Below are 22,879 nucleotides of genomic sequence, written 5' to 3'. Positions count from 1 at the left end.
TGAAAGTTTTCTTCCATATACTTCTTCGAAGTAAACGAATAAAAATCGTCTGAAATTCAACAGCAATTTTCAAAATCACATTTTTTCCAACTAATTGCCAAAGGAAGTGTCTTTCCTCTGATTTTTCCATTTTTAGAAATATTCCAAGGTTGTTGAATTTGCATGAGCTAATGTAAAAGCAATGACGTAAGGAGGAATGTTCGTGATGCACACATTAACACCATTATCAGGTATAACACCTTCGCCGACGCGTGACAGGGCTAGAACAATGGGTGTCAGACCGGGAAAGCCACATTTTAAAAATGACTATTGTCAGGAAGGCCACATTTCAATTACATGGCTGTAGCCGGTAAAGCCACATTTCCAATAGATTAATTAATTAATGGATTACCGTAGCTGGTAAAAGACTGTTCCTACGCTAAACGCCAAAAGAAACGTTACCCTCCAACCATCTATTAATTTCTTAAATACAAAAATATGTTAGAAATACAGCTTTATGAAAATCACGAACCAAATTCTCAAACGCATTCATATTTAGGTGAACTGCATCGTTTTCAGAAGAGTTAAATTGTCCAATTTTCGACCATGCCGAAATAAACCAATAACAGTGAGTTAGATGTCCAAAAGAAAGGGTGACATATAATTCTGCTTAAGACAGAGATAAACCATTTAAAGTCACCATTTTTCAATTATTAAAACAAGAAACAACTGTTGTAGAGTGTGTAAAATTGTAAAAGCATCACCTATGATTTCAGTCTTTTAAAACATTTCCTGCTGATTTGCATTAGTGAAAACAAGTACAACGTGTCTTTGATATTGTGAAAAAGTGGTTAGGAACACCGAAAATGATCGTTGTCAATTCCACGTGTAGAATGATTCTATAGGGTATAAAGAGAGCCTAGAATGGATGATATGATACACAAGCACGAGAAATATGCCACGATTAACAGCGGAAGAAAGGGAAAGAGTCATTAGGATGTTGCAGATAGGGTCAACATACAATGCTGTTGCCAACGCCCTCGGATGCCACCATATCACGGTTTATAAGACTGATTCAGGGCTTCAGACAGACTGGGGGTCACCGTAAATAGACCAAGTTCAGACGTTTGCAGAATCTTCTGAAAAGCAAAACCATTACTCTTTACTTTTAACAGGCCTGCTTAAAAATATAATGCTGTTGCATATACTTTAATATAAACAATAACAACAATGATATATTTTGAAGTAAAAATATTAACGTTCATATACTACATATAATATTTTCGGATTTTGTGTTCACTGAAAATGTATGTCAAATACGTCGATAAAATGGATTTTGTGGCATATAAAAGCTATTATTACAATCAATGCCCGATGTCGTACAATATGTTTGCTAAGTTTGATATGATCCTGGATATCGGTTTGATTGGAGATGGATAAATATTATATTGAAAAAATAAAATCGAATTCCAGTCTCGATTACCACAGTTCCTGCAATTAAAAGAATTTGATTTATTTAGACCAACGCTTTGTCCCCGAATATATAATTTTGATAGTAACAAATAAACCCATTAAAAATTGAAAAAGATTCCCCAGGGTGTTAAGGTGATTCAGGCCTGAAACAGGTGAAATCTAGACTTGGCTTCCATTTAGGGCTTTAGCATTGCAGGAGGAGCTAGGCAGTGGGGATCATAACGTGGACCAGGGACTGTGAGACAGGCTAGGGTTTATTTTGTAGATGTATATTCATAAATAAGATCATTTCATTATTTGTGGAACATAATGTTAATCCAGATACTGGTATACGGGTTTCAAAGTTGTGAGCCATCAAATCTATTGGGTGAGTTTACTTTGATATAGAGGGCGCACGCATATAGCTGACGTCTTGTATTTTGCAGCTGAGAGCAACTAACGATGTTGTTTTTCTTTCGGACGGGATCAGATGAGGTCCACTGTTGACACAATACAATATCCTTCAGTAATGTAGTATATTACATTAGGATATAATTCACCCTTTTACCCAGAGGTCCATGCTGAGGCACCATTTGTGCCGGAGTGGCTATAACTAAATTCATATGGTGAATGCAAATTTTGAAAATCTAGACAAACGTAATTCAAAGGTCAGGTAGTTGTTTTGGTTTTCTGTTTTCCTTTAACATCATCATCAGGGCGTTCTACAAACGGACACGTTGTGATCCTTTACGTGGGCTTCACATAACTCACAGTGTTTGTAAAGTAATAATTCCTCATGCAAATGCATCTTTAATCCTTGACGAGCCTTACTTTTAGTGTTTCAACGCTAATTCTGGGTATGCTTTTGAAAATTTTCTTCCATATACTTCTTGGAAATGATAAACGAAAACATATCGCCTGAAATTCAACAGCAATTTTCAAAATCACATTTTTCAATTAATTGCAAAGGGATTGTCTCTCCTCATTTTTTCCATTTTAGAAATATTCCAAAGGTTATTTGAATTTGTGTGTTGATGTAATGGGAGGAATGTTCGTGATGCAACATTAACACCATTATCAGGTATACACGCTTGTGTGTCAACCGTCCAAGTCAGCGAGTCTGACCACCCGATCCCGTTATTCGCCTCCTACGACAAGCATGGGTTACTGAAGACCCAATTCTAACCGTATCGTCGGGTTGTTAGAAAGATAGGCCAATAGGCGGGTACCTAAGTAGTAAACCATAGTTCAGCACGATGGGTATGGTTGTGACTGACTGGATGGTCTGACTGATGACGTTTTGGGAGCAGTGGATTGATTTCTGCATCGTGGGGCATGATCTTCAGATAAGCCCATCACATCCGCTTATTTGTACAGTGTTGTTGTTTAGGCATAGGCACATCCGGGTACTATTTGAGACAGGTGAATGGACTCCCAGGCCCTATCCAGTAATCCGGTGTCCCCTGTCGGGTGATATTGCAGCCTTTTACAAATGGGATATTGCTAAAAGCAGCTGCAAAATCTTTAAAACCATACTCACAGGTTGGCACTCACTACACGTGTATTGCACCTTCCATCACGTCGGTGTTGAATGTCACTTTGAATGTTGGAAAACACACTCAAGCATGCATATCTTGGATATATACCCGTAAAACTACTAGTATGACGTTGACGTTCAAGTCTCCGTTCTTCAGATCCTGACGCTCGAATGGGACGCAACAGATGAACGCTGTTGCTAATAGCCAGAAAATGCATTCGTGATCTTGTCAAACTGGAAAACTTGTAAGAATAGTCTCGATCTATGTCCATGTCACTGGGCCCACACCTAAACGAGACATGCGACGGTCGTAGCGCGGAAATAGCTTTGTCTCAAACATCTTTGGTCTGTCATCAGCTTGAAAAACAATCGCCTCAATATGGCCATCTTCACAAGTAGTGGCTTTTCAATGAGAAAAGCCATCATATTTGACCCAGAGACATGGACATGAGAGATGGCATGCCTGCTACACTTACTTTTAAATTCCCATTTTAAATCTTCCACCCCAAGAGGTCATATCAATCAAGTCGCTGTGGTTTACAGTGGGACTCCACTCGCTGTGATATGGCTGAGTCAGAGACACCGTTTTTGACGGAGATTTGCAATGACCCATAGGTTTCATTTACCCTTACTATAGAACATGAATAAATATAAAATATAAACGTTTTCTTACAATAACCTGTACTGAACAGCAAAAGAAACAACCAATATTGTATGTTCCTAACAACAAAACAGGATCACTGTCAAGGTAGATGCTTTTATTGTCAAAAGTATGAACAATAATGTCGAAAGTTTCAATACAAAGTATAACATGACAATTTGGTCATATGTTTGATTTGTAGAAAATATATATAAACAGATTTTGGATTAGAAAAATATAGATGGTGGGGACAATTCTTAATGTGACAACCACTGCAAAACAAATGAGAAATTAAAAAGAAACACTTCAATTGTAACAAACAAAAATTCCGCAAACAAGTTATAAATAATAAAGGTGAAACCGCGCGTAAACCCAGTTAATCAAATCCATACCTTCCGTATAGGGCCTGTAAGTAGGTCACGGCACTTCGCGAGACCTTAGTACTTCCGGTGACAAACAACGTTTCATACCTTTTCGAATGGTCTGATGATTGTCAGTTGACAGTAAGGAGGCGATAATCCTTGCAGGAATAACAAATTTCCGACCTAACCATCCCCAAATTAGCCAACTATTACGACTGTCGACAGCTGTGACAGTCAGGCGTGGATGTACACTTGGTCCGGTCTAGTAAAGTCATATTTGGCGGTCGCGCAATTTGGAACCAGAACTGGTTCTTGAATATACGCTTGGAAGTAAGCTGGGTCCAGTCTCGAATGTCGCAAGTTGGCACGCGCAAAGGAGTCGGGAACCAGCTTAGTACCGGAAGTAGCTCACCGCGAGACTTACAGACCCTAAAACGGGGTCAACAAATAATGAGGGTGGGCAACTGTATATGAAAGTGTTCCAAAGTTAAAGTACGGAATGGCGGAGTGCAGTATAAAAGAGGTTCACACTAACGGGGTTTTACGGAACAACAAAATCATATGAATGTTAGAAGATCTGTAATATAGCAAAAATACCCATGTATACTGAATCGTGTACAATTGAGCCAAAATTTCATAATACTAATAAAAGCAATCAATACTATCTCAATTAAACAAGGATCGAATCCAAGTTCGCATGATTATGTTTCTACTTTTGTGAGCTCCATATATACCCGTTCTCGTTGGTTTCCCAGAATGGCGAATGTTGCATCACTTCGGGTTGGCACGCTGTGATATATAACGGGAATAATGTTCAAAACAGCATTGAACCCGGTTCACTCACACACTCACTTACACACTCACTCACTCCTTTACACAATAACAAATATATAACCATTGCTTCAAACAGCCTATATACACGTACGCATACTAGAAAATCCATAACAACAGTCTAAAGACAAAAGTGTAAAATCAATTGATAGTTTCTGCTGCAAAAAGATATTCGATTAAGTATAAAAATAAACTGAAAAAATCTGAGTTCCTTAATCCCAGTCGGTTTCGGGGTAACCTTTGTAGAAAATGTTGAACAGTATTCCAAACAGCACTGCGAGTCCGAACACTACAGAGGTGACGATTCCAAGCCTTGTCTCCCATGGGTGCCTCTTCATGTTCTTTAAGATTGGCACTCCGAGTAATATACCTGTGAAAATCAATCAATCAATATATTAAAGTGACAAGTTGTTTTATGTTAATCGTTCATTTAATCAATCAAGTCTGTTGAAAATAAATAAAATAGCATGATCGAACGGCATGAATTTAATTAACACTTGAATCAAATTAAACCCATTTAGCATAGAATTGGAAGCATGCACCTTTTGGGGTCTAAGACATTGTGTTCACATACCTCCCAAACATTTGTTGAAAGGTTTGAAATAAACATAATATTTACAATAGGAAAACAAAAATTTAACTTGGTCAATTGGATAAAAATAACACTGGATATGGGGAAACAAAGTATCATCAGTAAAATGTCGTAGCGCAAAGAAAACCAGGAACCAGACTACGCGAGAAGCGTGTTATTGCAGCAACGTATACATCCACTGATTTCTCGGTAGATAGTATACAAGCTGCGTGGACCTTTGGAAAATAAGGCGCATATATATATATCACCATGGTTACCTGTCGCAATACCTCCCAGATGGGCACCAACAGCGATCCTCCAGGAATCCTTTTCCATAACATGTTGATAGATGGCACGGCCTACTTCATAGAATACTAAAAAAGAAACAGTATAGTTTTGTGTTAATGTAAATAGTTTCTTTTGAACTATTATACAACACGTGCACTTAAAGATGAACTAGAATGGACGTTTTTGGTTCGCATGATATTATGTCGTTTTTGAGAGTACTAGTGGTATCAGAGTTTGACGGTATTGGAATAAATGCAATGGTACCGTTTTTGGGGAGAAAATCCACTTTCAATTGGACAGTCTTAAATATTGATCTAATGTTTTGTCAGATATCAAGTTCGACAACTCTTTTCAGCGTACCAAGAGGCAGGATGACGGCCAGGCGAAATGGACCAGTGGGCATTTTGAGTTCTTTGTCGAGGCACTCACAGTTACATCTCATTCGCATCTCTTTCCAGTTCTGAAGTAAACAATAGCATCTGCTATAGACTGATATGTTAGTGACAACGTCATTGTCGACATTATTCCAACTACGTCGTCGTGGTTTGTGAAGATTCGAGACATGGGCTAATGAAGAAATGACTAACAGCATGAGCAGCGAGCCGAGCAGCGAGCCGTCTGCGCACGAAGACAGACAGTCAGCCAGTCCCCGGCCGGGCGTTTCGTTCCTCTGATGGTCAATTGTCTTCTTCATTTTCACCCAGACGAGCACCCAGAGGAAAGGTCTGTTCTATAGGATGGTTGGTTGGTCTGTTGTTCAACACCGCACTCAGCAATATTCCAGCTATGTGACCACGATCTGTAAATAATTGGGTCTGGACCAGACATCATGAGCATTTGGGATACGATGACGCTGTTCTATAGGACTCACCGTTCATAACGACAGCTAGATGTGCCCCCAAGGGACAAAGACTGCTCTGTAGGACTCACCGTGATAACGACAGCTAGATGTTCACCCAAGGGACAAAGACTGCTCTGTAGGACTCACCGTGATAACGACAGCTAGATGTTCACCCAAGGGACAAAGACTGCTCTGTAGAACTCACCGTGATAACGACAGCTAGATGTTCACCCAAGGGACAAAGACTGCTCTGTAGGACTCACCGTGATAACGACAGCTAGATGTTCACCCAAGGGACAAAGACTGCTCTGTAGGACTCACCGTGATAATGACAGCTAGATGTTCACCCAAGGGACAAAGACTGCTCTGTAGGGACTCCATTGTGATAACGACAGCTAGATGTTCACCTAAGGGACAAAGACTGCTCTATAGGACTCACCGTGATAACGACAGCTAGATGTTCACCCAAGGGACAAAGACTGCTCTGTAGGACTCACCGTGATAACGACAGCTAGATGTTCACCCAAGGGACAAAGACTGCTCTATAGGACTCACCGTGATAACGACAGCTAGATGTTCACCCAAGGGACAAAGACTGCTCTGTAGGACTCACCGTGATAACGACAGCTAGATGTTCACCCAAGGGACAAAGACTGCTCTATAGGACTCACCGTGATAACGACAGCTAGATGTGCACCCACAAGTGTAAAGGCTCCAGCACTCGCCCCAACCAGGGCTAAGTCGTGCTCTATCACAGAATGAAGCAGGCAGCCTGAAGATAGACAAACTCAGAATCATGATGATGGTGTAACAAGGAACAGGATATATTACTTTGTATATGATGCATACACAAGATGCGATCTCGAAACAGTGATGCTAAGCACACATATACCAGTCAAACATGTTTTGATAGCTTGTTTGTTTGTTAGTTAACGTCGTACTTAGCAATATTCCAGCTCTATGGACCAGACAATCCAGTGAGCAACTTCGAGAACAAGACCTCAGTGAGTGAGTGAGTTTAGTTTAGTTTTACGCTGCACTCAGCAGTATTCCAGCTATATGGCGGCGGTCTGTAAATAATCGACTCTGGACCAGACAAGCCAGTGATCAACATCATAAGCATCGATCTACGCATGTGTCAACCAAGTCAGCGAGACTGACCACCCGATCCCGTTAGTTTAACCTTAGCGGTAGAGCAACGTAAAAGTTTAACTGACCTACTGACTGACTCACTCACTCACTCTTACGGCAAGCATGGGTTCATCTAACCATAGTTACTCTCTACCTCCCGAGGCATAACGGAATAGAAACATTAGCAATATGAAAGAATGGAGTGTTTACGGTACACGTACCATTTTAACACCGTCGCTATACCGCATCGATATACACATTTCTACACGTAACTACACGTAAATCTATACACATCACTATACACATAACTATACACATATTACCCTGCTGATTTTCGCCGCACAGGTACAATCATCACACGCCACCACTTGTGCACCATCTCCAGGGACAGCCCAATTCCCAGCTGGAATATATCAGGTTGTTCCGCTAATGTGCCACCACCTGAAAAATAAAGAGGCCAAATATTTAGGTGGTGGCATTTTAAGTTTACAACAGCAATACTCTAACGAAGTCTATTAAATAACAGAAGTATTGGCAGGGGAGATCAGCGGCTGACGGAATGAGGAGTATAACTTCTACTGGGAGAGTTACGTCCCTTAGGCGAACAAAACGTTCCGGGCCCGTTTCACAAAACTCTCGTAAGCCTAAGATGCTCGTTATCTTTTCTCGTGAAATTCAGTACCTCCTATACTGTAACATAGAAAATTACAGAATACCTCTAAAAAGACCTGAATCTTAATGCTACTTACGAGCTTTTGAAGAGGAGACTGATTAACTACTCGGATCCCAGTCGCCATGATTCGCAACACCTTTCACGTTGGTGACCAACCGCACTCATTGACTTGGTTGACACATGTCATCGTATCTCAGTTGCGCAGATCGATGCTCATGCTGTTGCTCACTGGATTGTGTGGTGAGACTCGATTGACCCCTGAACCGCTGCCACAGAGCGAGCACTTCCCTCGAGTTGGTGCCAAAGACGGATAAGTCTGCATCTCCAGTGTGCAATTTCGCTATATTTCATTGACTCATATGGCCTACAAGATGTTTCCAAAATATTACTTTGTATATGATGCATACACAAGATGCGATCTCGAAACAGTGATGCTAAGCACACATATACCAGTCAAACATGTTTTGATAGCTTGTTTGTTTGTTAGTTAACGTCGTACTTAGCAATATTCCAGCTCTATGGACCAGACAATCCAGTGAGCAACTTCGAGAACAAGACCTCAGTGAGTGAGTGAGTTTAGTTTAGTTTTACGCTGCACTCAGCAGTATTCCAGCTATATGGCGGCGGTCTGTAAATAATCGACTCTGGACCAGACAAGCCAGTGATCAACATCATAAGCATCGATCTACGCATGTGTCAACCAAGTCAGCGAGACTGACCACCCGATCCCGTTAGTTGCCTTATGATGAGGCAACGTAAAAGTTTAACTGACCTACTGACTGACTCACTCACTCACTCTTACGGCAAGCATGGGTTCATCTAACCATAGTTACTCTCTACCTCCCGAGGCATAACGGAATAGAAACATTAGCAATATGAAAGAATGGAGTGTTTACGGTACACGTACCATTTTAACACCGTCGCTATACACATCGATGTACACATTTCTACACACACGTAACTACACACGTAACTATACACATCACTATACACATAACTATACACATACCCGCTATGACGCCGCACAGGTACACAATCATCACACGCCACCACTTGTGCACCATCTCCAGGGACAGCCCAATTCCCAGCTGGAATATCAGGTTGTTCACAATGTGCCACCACCTGAAAAATAAGAGGCAAATGACTGAGTGAGTGGCATTTTAAGTTTACAACAGCAATACTCTAACGGAAGTCTATTAAATAACGAAGTATTGGCAGGGAGATCAGCGGCTGACGGAATGAGAGTATAACTACTGGGAGAGTTACGTCCCTTAGGCGAACAAAACGTTCAGGGCCCCGTTTCACAAAACTCTCGTAAGCCTAAGATCTCGTATCTTTTCTCGTAGAATTCGTACCTCCTATACTGTAACATAGGAGGTACGAATGCTACGAGAAAACTTACGAGATCTTAATTTTGCTTACGAGAGCTTTTGGAAGGGGGCCTGATTGGCTGCTCGGATCCCAGTCCGCCATGATTCACAACACCTTTCACGTTGGTGACCAACCGCACTCGCTGACTTGGTTGACACATGTCATCGTATCTCAGTTGCGCAGATCGATGCTCATGCTGTTGCTCACTGGATTGTGTGGTCCAGACTCGATTATTTACAGACCGCTGCCACAGAGCTGGAATATTGCTGAGTGCGGCGTTAAACAACAAACAAACCAAACAATGTTAGCAAATATGTACGACAATGCTTGCTTGCGTGATACAAGGCTGAAGTTTACATACCCATTGTGGATAAACATGTAGGTAATGAATCTCCAGGCCTCGTAGCGTTTGGCTGGTAGGTAGATAAGAGGGCTGTAGTGCGGGTACCCGCTGGCGAAGGTGACTGGCGTGTTGGTTTTGGCAAGTTCAGCGGCATATACCACGAATATTTTGAGCATGAGCCAGACAATTTTTCGGTACCACTCAGAGGGACCAAACACTTTTATGTTTTTTGAAGTTGTTATTGTGTCTACATATCAAAAATGTATGATGGTTATGTCGGTTTGGTAGCTCAAACACAGAACGAGGCTAAATCCAAGATGGCCGCCAAAAAACCCCAATATTTTCAAAAAAATGTCAATTCCAAGCTTTTATCAGGAGAAAAGTTCAGCAAATAGGTTGGAAATGTAAAAAAGGAGGTACAAATGCTAACATGATTAAAAGTATTAATTAATATCAAGTTTTGTTTAATTGATACCTTTAAATCATATTTTTTCCTGATTTTTAAGAGTCGAAATTGTAAGCTCAAAGAACATTTTCGAAAACTCATCATTTCATTTATTCTGAAGACAGCTCTTTAACTTCAAATAGTGAGAGCACCTTCAAGTTCCTTAAATTGGTTTGTGATAGTCACTGTTCCGCATCATAAACGTCAGCTTCATCATCAGTGTCACTCTTCGGCATGTCATGGTCCTCACATACCATGTTGTCACAAGTCTGGTTCCGACATGTCACAGTGCATTTCAGTCCATTGGTAAGGCATTGACAACTTGGCAGTTTACAGACTGTTGTGCACTTGCAAAGAATGAACTCAAGAACAGCATCTGGAGCAAGAGGTCTTGTCATCCAGCAAATCTCTATGTGATCATTTTGTTCCACCCATCCATGACCATCTGTTGCCCGTGAAGTTGGATATTCAGCTTCCAGACAGTTGTTCCATATTGCAGCTTGATAGTTTGCTCTCAGGATGTGCATAGATAGACAATCAAAGCAGGGTGGCAATTGTCCTGATTCAATTGCCCCTTTTCTCACCTTAAATAAGTGGTAGCGCAATTGATTGACAGCCCATATTTAAGAACTTGAGGCATACAGGTGGCATGTGAATGCTTGAAGTGAGTCAATCAAACCTGGTGGCACAGTCCACTCATTCCCAAGTTGTTGGAAAGCTTCTTCATATCCCTTGTTGTTGAAGAAGTTTGAATGCATTGACCTTCCCTCTGCCTCCAAAAGAACTGACAGTATAACATACAGTATGTATGCGTATAGTCCTGTCTTGCAAACACTTTCACCCAACGACGCAGCAACTTTCATGATATCAATGAACCTTTAGCAATTTTGAACATTGAACTGGATGATATTGGTTTTGCTCTTTGATAAAGTAAGAAGCCGTCTCAACTGCCGTATCTTGTGTCTTGAAGCAATGTTACTGTTACTCTGCTGACTTGATGGAGTTGTTATGGTACACTTCAAATACCACATCGATGCAGTAGCTTCCTGTTTCAAGGGGCAAAGCTAGTGCCTTTGCATGTCCAGTTTCCTGCTTTGAGCGACAAGTAACATATGGTCAAAGACCTTGTGATCTTCTTTCAGGATTGTTGCAGTATTTGACGCTTTCTTCTTCTTTTGACAGTTGACATGCGTAAATGTTTTCAACCTTAGTTTTTGAAGACAATCGTAAACTTCTTTGTCTGGCTCTCAAGTCTTTCATCAGAAAATTCAAGGTATGCCTCCTCTCCTAGCTGTTTGGCAGTGGAGACGGCGTCTTACTTCATCAGAAAGCAAAACCAATATCATCCAGTTCATTGTTCAAGACTGGCAGCTTCCTCATTCCAGGGCCAAACTTGAAGACAGAATACCGTATGTGACATGTGGAAGCAAGTGCTACAGAATGACCTCAGCTGAAGTTGAATCTTTGTCAAATACGCAAAAAGACGCAGACACGGTGTTCCATGCTAAACGTGCATCTTTGGAATCCTCATCAGTTGCCATTTCCTCAGATGACCCAGAATGTATTTGTCTTGTCCTTAGCAAAGAGCACTCACATTGCAACCAATATTTACACCAAAGCTGGTACGCCAAAGATTCATTGATATCAAGAAAGTTGCTGCAGTTTAATTTGGTCAAAGTGTTTGCAAGACCCTTCCAGGACTATACGCATATATACTGTATGTTATACTGTCAGTTCTTTTGGAGGCAGAGGGACGGACAATACATTCAAACTTCTTCAACAGCAAGGGATATCAAGAGGCTTTCCAACAACTTGGGAATGAGTGGACTGTGCCACTAGGTTTGATCAACTCACTTCAAGCACCCTGCTTTGATTGTCTATCTATGCACACCCTGAGAGCAAACTATCAAGCTCCAATATGGAACAACTGTCTGGAAGCTGAATATCCAACTTCACGGGCAACAGATGGTCATGGATGGGTGGAACAAAATGATCAGATAGAGATTTGCTGGATGACAAGACCTCTTGCTCCAAATGCTGTTCTTTGGTTCATTTTTTGCAAGTACACAACAGTCTTTAAACTGCCATGTTGTCAGTGCCTTACCAATGGACTGAAATGCACTGTGATATGTCGGAACCAGGCTTGTGACAACATGGTATGTGAGGACCATGACATGCCGAAGAGTGACACTGATCATGACTCTTGAGAATCAGGAAAAAATATGATTTAAAGTTATCAATTAAACAAAACTTGATATCAATTAATACGTTTAATCACATTAGCCATTTTACCTCCTTTTTTACATTTCCAACCTATTTCCTGAACGTTTCTCATGTTACAAGTTTGGAATTGACATCTTTTCAAAATATTGGGGTTTTTGGCGGCCATCTTAGATTTAGCCTCATTTTGAGTCTGAGCTACCAAATTGGGATGTCCATCATACTTTTTTGATATATAGAGACATAAAGGAATATAAAAAACACTAACACTTTTGGTCCCTCTGAGTGGTACCAATATGTCAACTTTCAGCCCCTGGCTCATGGCTATGCAAAGTTCTAAATTATGTTCGGGATGGTGTTTTGTAAGTAATCCATGCATATATATCACCACTCACCACTGATGTGAAATAAAGTAATTTCTTTCAGACGTTTTTAGCATTTTTGCTCAAAGTTACTTCTCCGATGTTTATCGATCATTGATCGATATTTAATTAACGATTATCGATCTGTATGATCTACATGGATAGTCAGCCCTAGTTAAGACAAACATGGAGTTTAGGTTAGCTATTCTGCCCCCGAAATGAACAAAACTGCGTGTTTCATTTTGAATGGAAGCGGAAGACGGTTGTAAATATGAAAGCTCACCTGGACGAGGCTGATTATAGGTATGAACACAGCGGGGGGCCAGCAGTTGCACTTGACCAGGTAGTCGCTCTTCTTCACCCCAAAACCCACAAACGTGATGCACGGCTGCAACATGCATCTCTTGCACTTGTGCATGTTCTCATCCGGGACCTAAACAACATAAGACGGAAAAAACTGTTAACATGCGTCCCATGTAGTGGAATAGGTGGTTGACTACTACTACTACTACTACTACTACTACTACTACTACTACTACTACTACTACTACTACTACTACTACTACTACTACTACTACTACTACTACTACAACTACTACCACTACTACTAGTTCTACTACTACTAGGTGCGGTGGGGTAACCTAGTGACAAATACGTTTGATTGTCATGCCAAAAAACAGGGGTTCGATTCCCCACATTGGTAGAATGTGTGAAGCTAATTTCTGGTGTCTCCTGCCGTGATATTGCTGGAATATTGCTAAAAGCGGCACAAAAATATACTCACTCACTGCCACTCCTCCTCTACTTACTACTACTTCTACTACTACTACTACTACTTCTACTCGCTGATCGATGCTCATGCTGTTGATCACTGGATTGTCTTGCCCAGACTCGATTATATTCAGACCGCCGTCATATAGCTGGAATATTGCTGAGTGCGGCATACAACTAAACTCACTCACTCACTCACTCACTCCTACTACTGGGGGGGTAGGGTGTCCCCCGCCATGATTTTGCTGGAATATTGCTAAAAGCGGCGTAAAACCACACTCACCCACTCACTACTACTACTACTACTACTACTACTACTTCTAATACTACTTTAATATGTAAGAAAAAAATAATTCTATTAAGAATTCGTCAGTGTAATGGGAGATTCAGACACAACATGCACCTCTACTATAACTACTAATTATTTTATTATTACTTTGGCGTTAAACTGGGTAACTACGGTACTGGTTGCCGCGACTTTTTACGGCTATCACAAACAGATATGACTCACGTCCATACAGGTGTAAGCGTTAAGATTATCTCAACACACGCATGTCATCTCTGCATTTATGTCCCAGACGGGGGCGCCCTCACAATGGCGTGGTAGGCTATCGAAACTGGCAAACTTTACAACGGTAAATGTATGCGATGACAACTTTATTCAGATCATACTGAACGCGTTTTGTTAAGATTCAAATTTGAGTTATCAGATCTATAAATATAGTTAGAGATAGTATAGTCCTTTGTTCGGTCACTGAGTGGGAGGGCATTGAAAGCGGCTTTGTCGAAAGTGGCCATGACATCAGCAGTGTTGTAGCTTCTATTCAAGCACAGGCTTTCGACCTTGACACTGGACCCTTGACACGGTATGACATATTCGGAGTGCTGTTCTCCTTGTAAACCGTCGTCATTTTTTAATATGTCGTACACAGCTCAAAAACTGTCATCAAATTCATATCTTAAACTCTACGGTGACATTCTGCATGAGGTAGACATTTGTATTAAAGTTGTATTTATTTAACTTCAATCTAAGGTCGTTGATAATTTAATTCTGTGTACCGAGGCGAGGATTTCAGCGAGGTCGAACCCCTTAGATCCGAGTTAGAATTGCTTGTCATAACTAGGGGTTCGGTTAGTCAGGATCGCTGTTTTGGTTGACAAATGTCACTGAATCCAAGTTGCGTAGATCGATGCTCTTGCTGTTGATCACTGGATTGTCTGGCCCGGACTCAATTATTTCCAGACCGCCGACATGAAACTGAGTGTAACGTGATAGGCCATTCCATGTTATTAATGTTCACACAAAACAACGGGCGCCACATCGATTCCTAACGAGGTCGTGAGGTCAGGGTTTTCTAGATCCTAGGACAAACATTTCCAATACAACCAATGCAAGTCTATAATGCGTGGCAAATCTAAATAACTGCAGTTTCAGGAAAATGAAGAAGGTCACTTGGTTCCTATTTAATTTTATTCCATCTTGTTAAAATAATTAAACAACTGATTAATTCTTTAAAACAACTGATTACCTACTCGATATTAAAGTCTATTTCTCACACATTACACAAATTTATTGACTGATTATTCAGATCTAATTATAGGCCGTTCGATACTCGGGATTTCCGATGCTATTTCCGGACATTGTCTCAGTTATCGCAGATTGTGAAACACGGGGAATCCCCTTTGAGAAAGTAGTCCCGAGTTATATTGGTTTATTCAGGTATTGATCTATAACTCTCAAATTCAATCAGAAACGCAAAAAGCGATAACTCACATACTTTGTATTCAATATATACGAATTATGGGCAAGGAATCTCCATATGTCCTTATACAGGAATCATCATGAACAGATATTTCGTTATTACGCACTTGGTTTATCAGGTATTGTGAATTGAATAGAGACATAAATAGAAGGAACGATTCTATAAGATAAGGAACTCTGAAAAATGGTATTGTTTAAGGTGTATGGGCATTGGTTTAATCTTATACAGGTTCCTGACATTACAACGAACTGAACTCATTTCCTGTTAACTGTCAAAGCGATCGATTTATGATATGGACAAGGTACACTATAGGGCAACAGCTAAACTGTCATTTTAAACATACACGCTGTGTACTACCACGTTTCCCCAAAACGACAGGAATAGGTTAAACTACCACGTTTGATCACAACTACCTTTGGCTTATTGACACATGCAAACATATTTCGAATACCACGACCGGAGTGAACGGTTGAAACTATATGCGTTATTGATCCATCAACTACCACTGAAATATTGACATAAACTTACATAATACGATCCTCCGGATTCGGCAATACCGATGTCAATTTCGTCGAGAGCATAACGATCATCTTCATAGCTGCATTTGATTCCCCAACCCATGACTGACTATCTCCGAGAGCTGGCGGGTGACTTGTGAACAGAGGCAGTCGACCCACGCTTATAAGACGACGGTATAACGAGGGAGTGTGAGTATCGTAGCGTATCAGCTAATGTGTTTGTTTGCACACGGTACCGTATTTACCGCTATAATTACTCCGAAATGCTTGAGGGTAAGGGACCGTTCATAATTAATGGCTAGTGGAGGTGTGTGTGTTGGGGGGGGTTCCACCAATTTTGTTCTGGGGAGAGATGTGTGTGTGTGTGTGGGGTGGGTGGTCATCAATTCTGTACACATCGACTTAAGGAGAGGGGGTGTCAGCATTTTTTTGTACATATTGTCGTACAATATTTTAAAATTATGCTTAAAATAATGGCGTGGGGGTTTGGGCGTAAATGCTTCTCCATAACAATGAACATACACACACACACACACACACACACACACACACACACACACACACACACACACACACACACACACACACACACACACACACACACACACACACACACGCACACACGCACACACACCCACTAGCCATAAATTATAAACTGCCCCTAATAAAACGATTTTTGCATCCAGAGTTTAAAATGTATTTGCACAACCTGACGCAGGATGAAACGCCCTTTACGTGTATATATAGAACACAGAAGACATTAAAGATCAACCCATTTACTGATGCTAATCTGTTTTAAATAACATATTCACTTTATAAACATTTAAGAATCGACGTTTCTTAAACTTTTTGTGTGTATTTACATGGGCATGAGAGACCTTACTATAACAGGGCCGCTCCACTAAATTGGGTGCTTATATAACACCTCGGGTAGCATTGGAGTGAAGATAATTCATGATTTCATTGTAAAGCGGGTATCAACAGATACCCCGTTTTACAGCCATGTACGGTACTCAATGTGGAGGACACAATATACAATACATTGTGTTATTCAATGACTAGTTCGGATTACTTGACATTCATGAAATTAGCGATGTAAGTATATACATTAAATCAACCTCACAGCCCCCTATACATTTCCCTTCCACCAGCCGTCTCTGAAAGATCAGGCCCCTATTTGTATATATATATAAGCATATTTCTTCTCCAAAAACGTTTGGGGAGAATGCTTCATACATGGACATACACAAAGGGACACCAATGTCAGTTTTGACATAATGTTCATCTCCACAGTTACATTTGACTCCCCATCCCATGACAGACTCTCGCAGTCACCCATCGTAGGACTTTTAACAATAAAACCCCGTTTAGTGGGACACGGTCAAGGTTACAGACAATACAACCACTGGAGCATTGCTTCTTGTGCCCAGACAACATCGTATTATTCTCAATAGATGCGCCCACATATACCAGGACAAAGTCTAACTAATTTATTCATTCGAAAGGAATGACTGACTACGGGTGTTCCTGCCTTTAAACGGAAAGGTATGGTACTTCCCCCCGTTATTGTTAATATGATAATGTTACACATGTATTGGACATAAAATTGATACCCTAGGGTGTGGGTTGGGACGGGATTGTGTTTTATTATCTTATACACCCCCCCACCCCGAAAGTCAAGCCAAATGCAAACAATAACAATTTCGCAGAACATTCTTTAAATATATAATTATGTTGTATATGGTTGATAACAAGATATATTATCTGTCATATTTCGTTGTTGCAGTTCTAATTTAGTTTTATAAACATACGTATATGCCTGTGGCTGAACAAAACAAACATCAAAAAGTATTTCTCACAAAGTCTACCCACGCCCACCCTACAGAGGATAGGTCTACCATTAAATGGTGGCCCTGGACAAGGGCCATATTACATGTATGTCTCTTGTAACTGGTTTCACTCACGCCTATACCGTGTTTGTATTACACGTTCAAATCTGGTTACGAGTCTCATGGTAAATAGTATTACCTTCTCCAAACACACAGATTATTTAAAGAAACAGATTGGCATGCGTCTCAATTGGTTCGCTTAATTTGCTGCCTATATAACAGGGCAGCATTGGAGTAGTGATATGTCACAACTTCACTGTAAACCGTGTCACGTCCGATCCCTCCGCATATAGTTCCTTAAAAAGGTTGACTATTTGTGAAAACGGATCTTCATTCAATATTACCACCTTCAAAGTTGGAATGTTGTTTCCCTTCAAGGAACATTTGGAATACCGTTTGAGCTGATACACAAATAATTTTAATATTTATATAAAGTTCAGGATTACCGGAAGTGTTTTGTGTCACGTGATAGTCACAAAATTCGTTCCCATTAAATAGTTTAATACTCCTAGTGCGTTCTTTAGCCGCAACCCCCACCCCCACCCCTTCACACATCCGCACGCATGCACGCACGCACGCACACGCACGCACGCACGCACGCACGCACACACACACACACACACACACACCTATCATCGTGGTACAATGATCATATTCGATGAGCACAGCACCAGCGACGAAAACTGAAGCGTCAAATGCATAGGACGGGGATGCCAAATACACCCCGAGCAACGTGACCATGTCAACGCTCTGGTTGGGCAGGCAAAGCACAGCACTTCAAAGAGGCTTTAGATGGTGCGGCTGGACAGAAGAAAGTCTTCCAAATCTCAAACCAACTTCTCTTTAAGACGAAGTGCAAAGTATACCCATAAAAAACACAAAAGAGGAACTTGTGAATAACTTTGCTGATTTCTTTTCTGAAAAGGTCATTACCATGTATTTGGATATTGAAAGTATTCGTCAGAGATCAACATTGGAATACCTGCACCATGTATACAGCTTTATTAGGGCCATTGCTCTTTACGATATACACTGCCCCCATGGGTGACTACCGGGTTAGAATGAACCTTCAGTAACCCATGCTTGTCGTAAAAGGCGAGTAACGGGATCGGGTGGTCAGGCTCGCTGATCTGGTTGACACATGTCATCGGTTCCGAGTTGCGCAGATTGATGCTCATGCTCAGCTGGTCCAGACTCGATTATTTACAGACCTCCGCCATATAGCTGGAATATTGCTGAGTGCGGCGTAAAACTAAACTCACTCACTCACACTCCCTAAGGGTGACTTAGCCAGAAAACACATACTTGCCTTGCATTTGTATGCTGATGACACCATTTGTATGCGGATGACACCATAAAACATCACCTTCAAGTCCCTCAACAATTCCTCACTCAACTGTGCCTTGTCAGCGCTGTCCAGCATCATCAGCGACATACGAACATGGATGGCTGAAAGTTATTTAAAGTTAAATGACCAAAAAACTGAACTCTTGATTGAGTGCCCAAACTCAACTGCATATATACTGAATATCCCAACCATCACCATTGGCGACAGCATCATCACTCCCAGTTCAGATGCGAGAAATCTTGGGGTTCACTTTGTCTCGACTCTCAGCCTCTATGAGCATATCAAACACGTCTACAAACGGGCCTATGTAAATATCAGGAATATTTCGCTTGTCAGAAAATATATCGGTCAGGATATTTCTGCTTCGCTTATGCAAGCCCGAGTTATCTCACAGCTTGACTACTGTGATTCTCTCCACTATGGATTACCCAAACATCAACTTGAGAGACTTCAGAGGTTACAAGACACAGCAGCCAGGGGTATTCATCGAGCTAGCAAATACGGACATGTCACTCCGCTCTTAAAGTCAATAGATTGGTTGCCCTTTGAGTGCAGAATCACTCTCAAGCTATTAACAATTGTCTACAAAGCAGTTTATCATCTTGCTCCAGCTCCAGATCTACCACTCAGCATCTGCTTAAAGTGCACCAGTCCAGAACCAAGAGTTATAGTGACAGATCTTTCGCAATTGCTGGACCATTTCTGGGGAACAATTTGCCAGAAGAGATCGGAACAAGTCAGACACTTGATGTCTTCAAATCAAAACTAAAGACTCCCTTGTTTTGTGCCCACTACAACTACGACTCATGGACAACAGCACTTTTGAGCAGCGCTACATTGGATACCATTATCATTGTTGTTTAGTGTACTGGATGAGTTCAGCTTGACTGGGAACAAGGCTGTTCTACTGAGGAATAGTTATACATCGTTGTGTCGAAGGTCGAGAAGCATATGAAGAGTCTTGTATTCGCCAGCTGGTTGATAGTATACGTACTGGGGATAATAAGTCATTTTGGAGAAAGCTTCGTAATCTAACTAATAAGGTGAATGTTGAGAGTTCAGCCACAAAGATTTGTAATGAAAGTTAGTTCGATTATTTCCAGAGGGTCTTCATTTTAACCGATTTAAGTGTAAACAGTGATTTCAATGAGCATGTAGGTTTTTTTATATAGTCATGATCTTTGTGATAGTTGATCTGATGACGATGGCAATGATACAGTATACTAAATTCTGATATTATGCAGGGAGAGATTGAAGAAGCCATAAAAGGTCTTAAGTTGGATAAATCGGCAGGTCCGGATGGTGTCTTAGCCGAGATGATTCAGGGTTGTGGCAGTCTTCTCGTTCCGTATCAACTAATTTTGTATAATAATATTCTATCTACAGGTAATTTTCCTGCTGAGTGGTGTAAAGGTTTGGTTGTTCCACTCCGTAAGAAGGGACGGTGTGATTGTGTGGATAATTATCGAGGTATATCCCTCATGGATTCGTTTGGAAAGATTATGTCTATCATTGTCAATTAACGTCTGATTTCTTTAACAGTATTCCGGAGTCACAGGTGGGATTCAGAAAGGGATATTGCACAATGGATAATGTGTTTACTTTACAATGCCTTGTGCAAAAATATCTCTCTAAAAGTGGGGGTAGATTTTTTTTCTGTTTGTATGTGGATTTCAAAAAGGCTTTCGACTCGGTTAATAGAAATTTGTTATGATTTTCAGTTATTAAAAAAAAGGGTTCATGGAATGTTGTTGCTGGTTTTACAAAATATGTATTCTAAAATAAAAACTTCTGTTAAAATATCTAGCACTTCCATAACCGAGTATTTTGATTGCTTATGTGGAGTAGGACAAGGGTGTGTCCACAGTCCATTTTTATTTTCAATGTTTATCTAAGAATTTCAATCTATGATAGATAGATTGTGGCAAAAGCCAGTATAACTCACTTATTAGTTGTAAAACAACTACAACATAATTTTACAAATATTCCAGTTCAGATGTCATTTAAACTTTTTGACTGTAAATAATAAATGATAAAACCAATATTGCTGTACGGGGCAGAGGTGTGGGGAATCCCACACCTCTGCCCCGAAACTTGTAACGCAATAATGCTTTTTATGACGTATTGTCCAATGAGGAATGTTCGTGATACACACATTAACACCATTATCAGGTATAATACCTTCGCCCACGCGTGTAAGGGCTAGAACGAAGTAACCTTAGAGATGGCCATAGTTGTGGTGTTAGGTTGGTTGGCAATAGGAGATAGGCCAATAGGCGGTACCCGTAATAAACCATAGCTCAACACGACGGGGAGGGTTGTGGCTTAGACTGACGCTTAGTCTCTGAATATATATGAGTTTTCAGAAACAGATAACTCCATTTAAATTGAAAAGGAGTCCCATTGAGATCGGAGATTCAGAATCCTGAATCTTAGGAAAATCTAGAATTGCTTTATTTAGGGCTTCCACTTTGCTGAACAGGCTGGACGGAAGGGGGAATAATGCGGTTCAGGGGAAATAATGTGGTTCAGGGGAAATAATGTGGTTCAGGGGAAATAATGTGGTTCAGGGGCTGTGAGACAGACTAGGTTGTGACTTTGTGATGGTGTAAATCAGTATCGCCTACAGCAGCTGTAGGACTGACTGGATGGTCGACTCATATTTGGCCCGTTGTCGTGATGACGTTTTGAGGTCAGTGGTTACTTTCGCACACAGGCATGATCTTCAGATATGCCCATCACACCAGTTGATTTGTACAGTGTTGTTGTTTAGGTATAGGCACTTCCCGGTACTACTTGAGACAGGTGAATGAATACCAGCCATATCCGTTCGTGACCCACTCGTGTTATTCCGTGACAAACCGAGGCGTCTTCTTGGAGGTTACGGAAAAGACCGAGTGGTGACGAATGCCGCCTTATCCAGTATCACTTTCAAATAGGTAATTCCAGTTGTTATACGTTACGGTCACGTGTTAATTAAGTTCTTCTAGCCTCGTCGCAATGCGCAAATCTGCAATCATTATGCACTTCATATGAACAAAATTCGTGCAAACTGACCTTGACCTTGAATTCAAAATCAACGCGAATCGAAGCAAAGAATTTCTGACAAAAACAGGTTTGTCAAATGCTTTTTGGGGATATTTTTTGTTACAGACAGTCGGCAATCGTTAATGAATGTGCTGGATGTAACGACGCTTTAACTTTAGCTTTACACTGTCACCGCACTCAGCAATATTCCAGCTATGGCGGCGGTCTGTAAATAATCGAGTCTGGACCAGACGGTCCAGTGATTAACAGCATGAGCATCGATCTACGCACTTGAGGTACGATGACATGTGTCAACCAAGTCAGCCAGCCTGAACACCCGGTCCTGTTAGTCGCCTCTTAAAACAGGCATGGGTTACTGAAGACTCATTCTGACCCGGATCTTCACGGGTCCGTCTGTGGCTTAATGTGGCAGTGCAGTCTCCGTTCTTCGGATCCTGACGCACCCAAGGAACGCAATTAATAGATGAGCACTGGTGCTATTGGTAAACATAAACTG

At 41.0% G+C, this 22,879-nt stretch overlaps 1 protein-coding gene across 1 annotated transcript; it reads right to left on the bottom strand.

Moving 5' to 3' along the window:
• Positions 1–3,711: 3,711 nt before the first annotated feature.
• On the bottom strand, positions 3,712–16,271 carry LOC124257463 (rhomboid-related protein 2-like). The gene is made up of 8 exons (XM_046691530.1): positions 16,109–16,271; positions 13,327–13,479; positions 10,038–10,189; positions 9,315–9,427; positions 7,173–7,273; positions 6,021–6,120; positions 5,651–5,746; positions 3,712–5,171 (listed from the first exon to the last, which is right to left on the bottom strand). The coding sequence occupies exons 1-8, from the start codon at positions 16,199–16,201 to the stop codon at positions 5,014–5,016; spliced, it is 966 nt and encodes a 321-aa protein (XP_046547486.1). The 5' UTR covers positions 16,202–16,271; the 3' UTR covers positions 3,712–5,013.
• Positions 16,272–22,879: the final 6,608 nt, after the last annotated feature.

Source organism: Haliotis rubra, unplaced genomic scaffold (genome assembly GCF_003918875.1).
Source record: "Haliotis rubra isolate DU_JTF1 unplaced genomic scaffold, ASM391887v1 Scf117, whole genome shotgun sequence".
In the NCBI taxonomy this organism is placed as follows: Eukaryota; Metazoa; Mollusca; class Gastropoda; order Lepetellida; family Haliotidae; genus Haliotis; species Haliotis rubra.
Note: the sequence above shows the minus strand (reverse complement) of the source record. Positions and strands in the feature narration are given on the sequence as shown.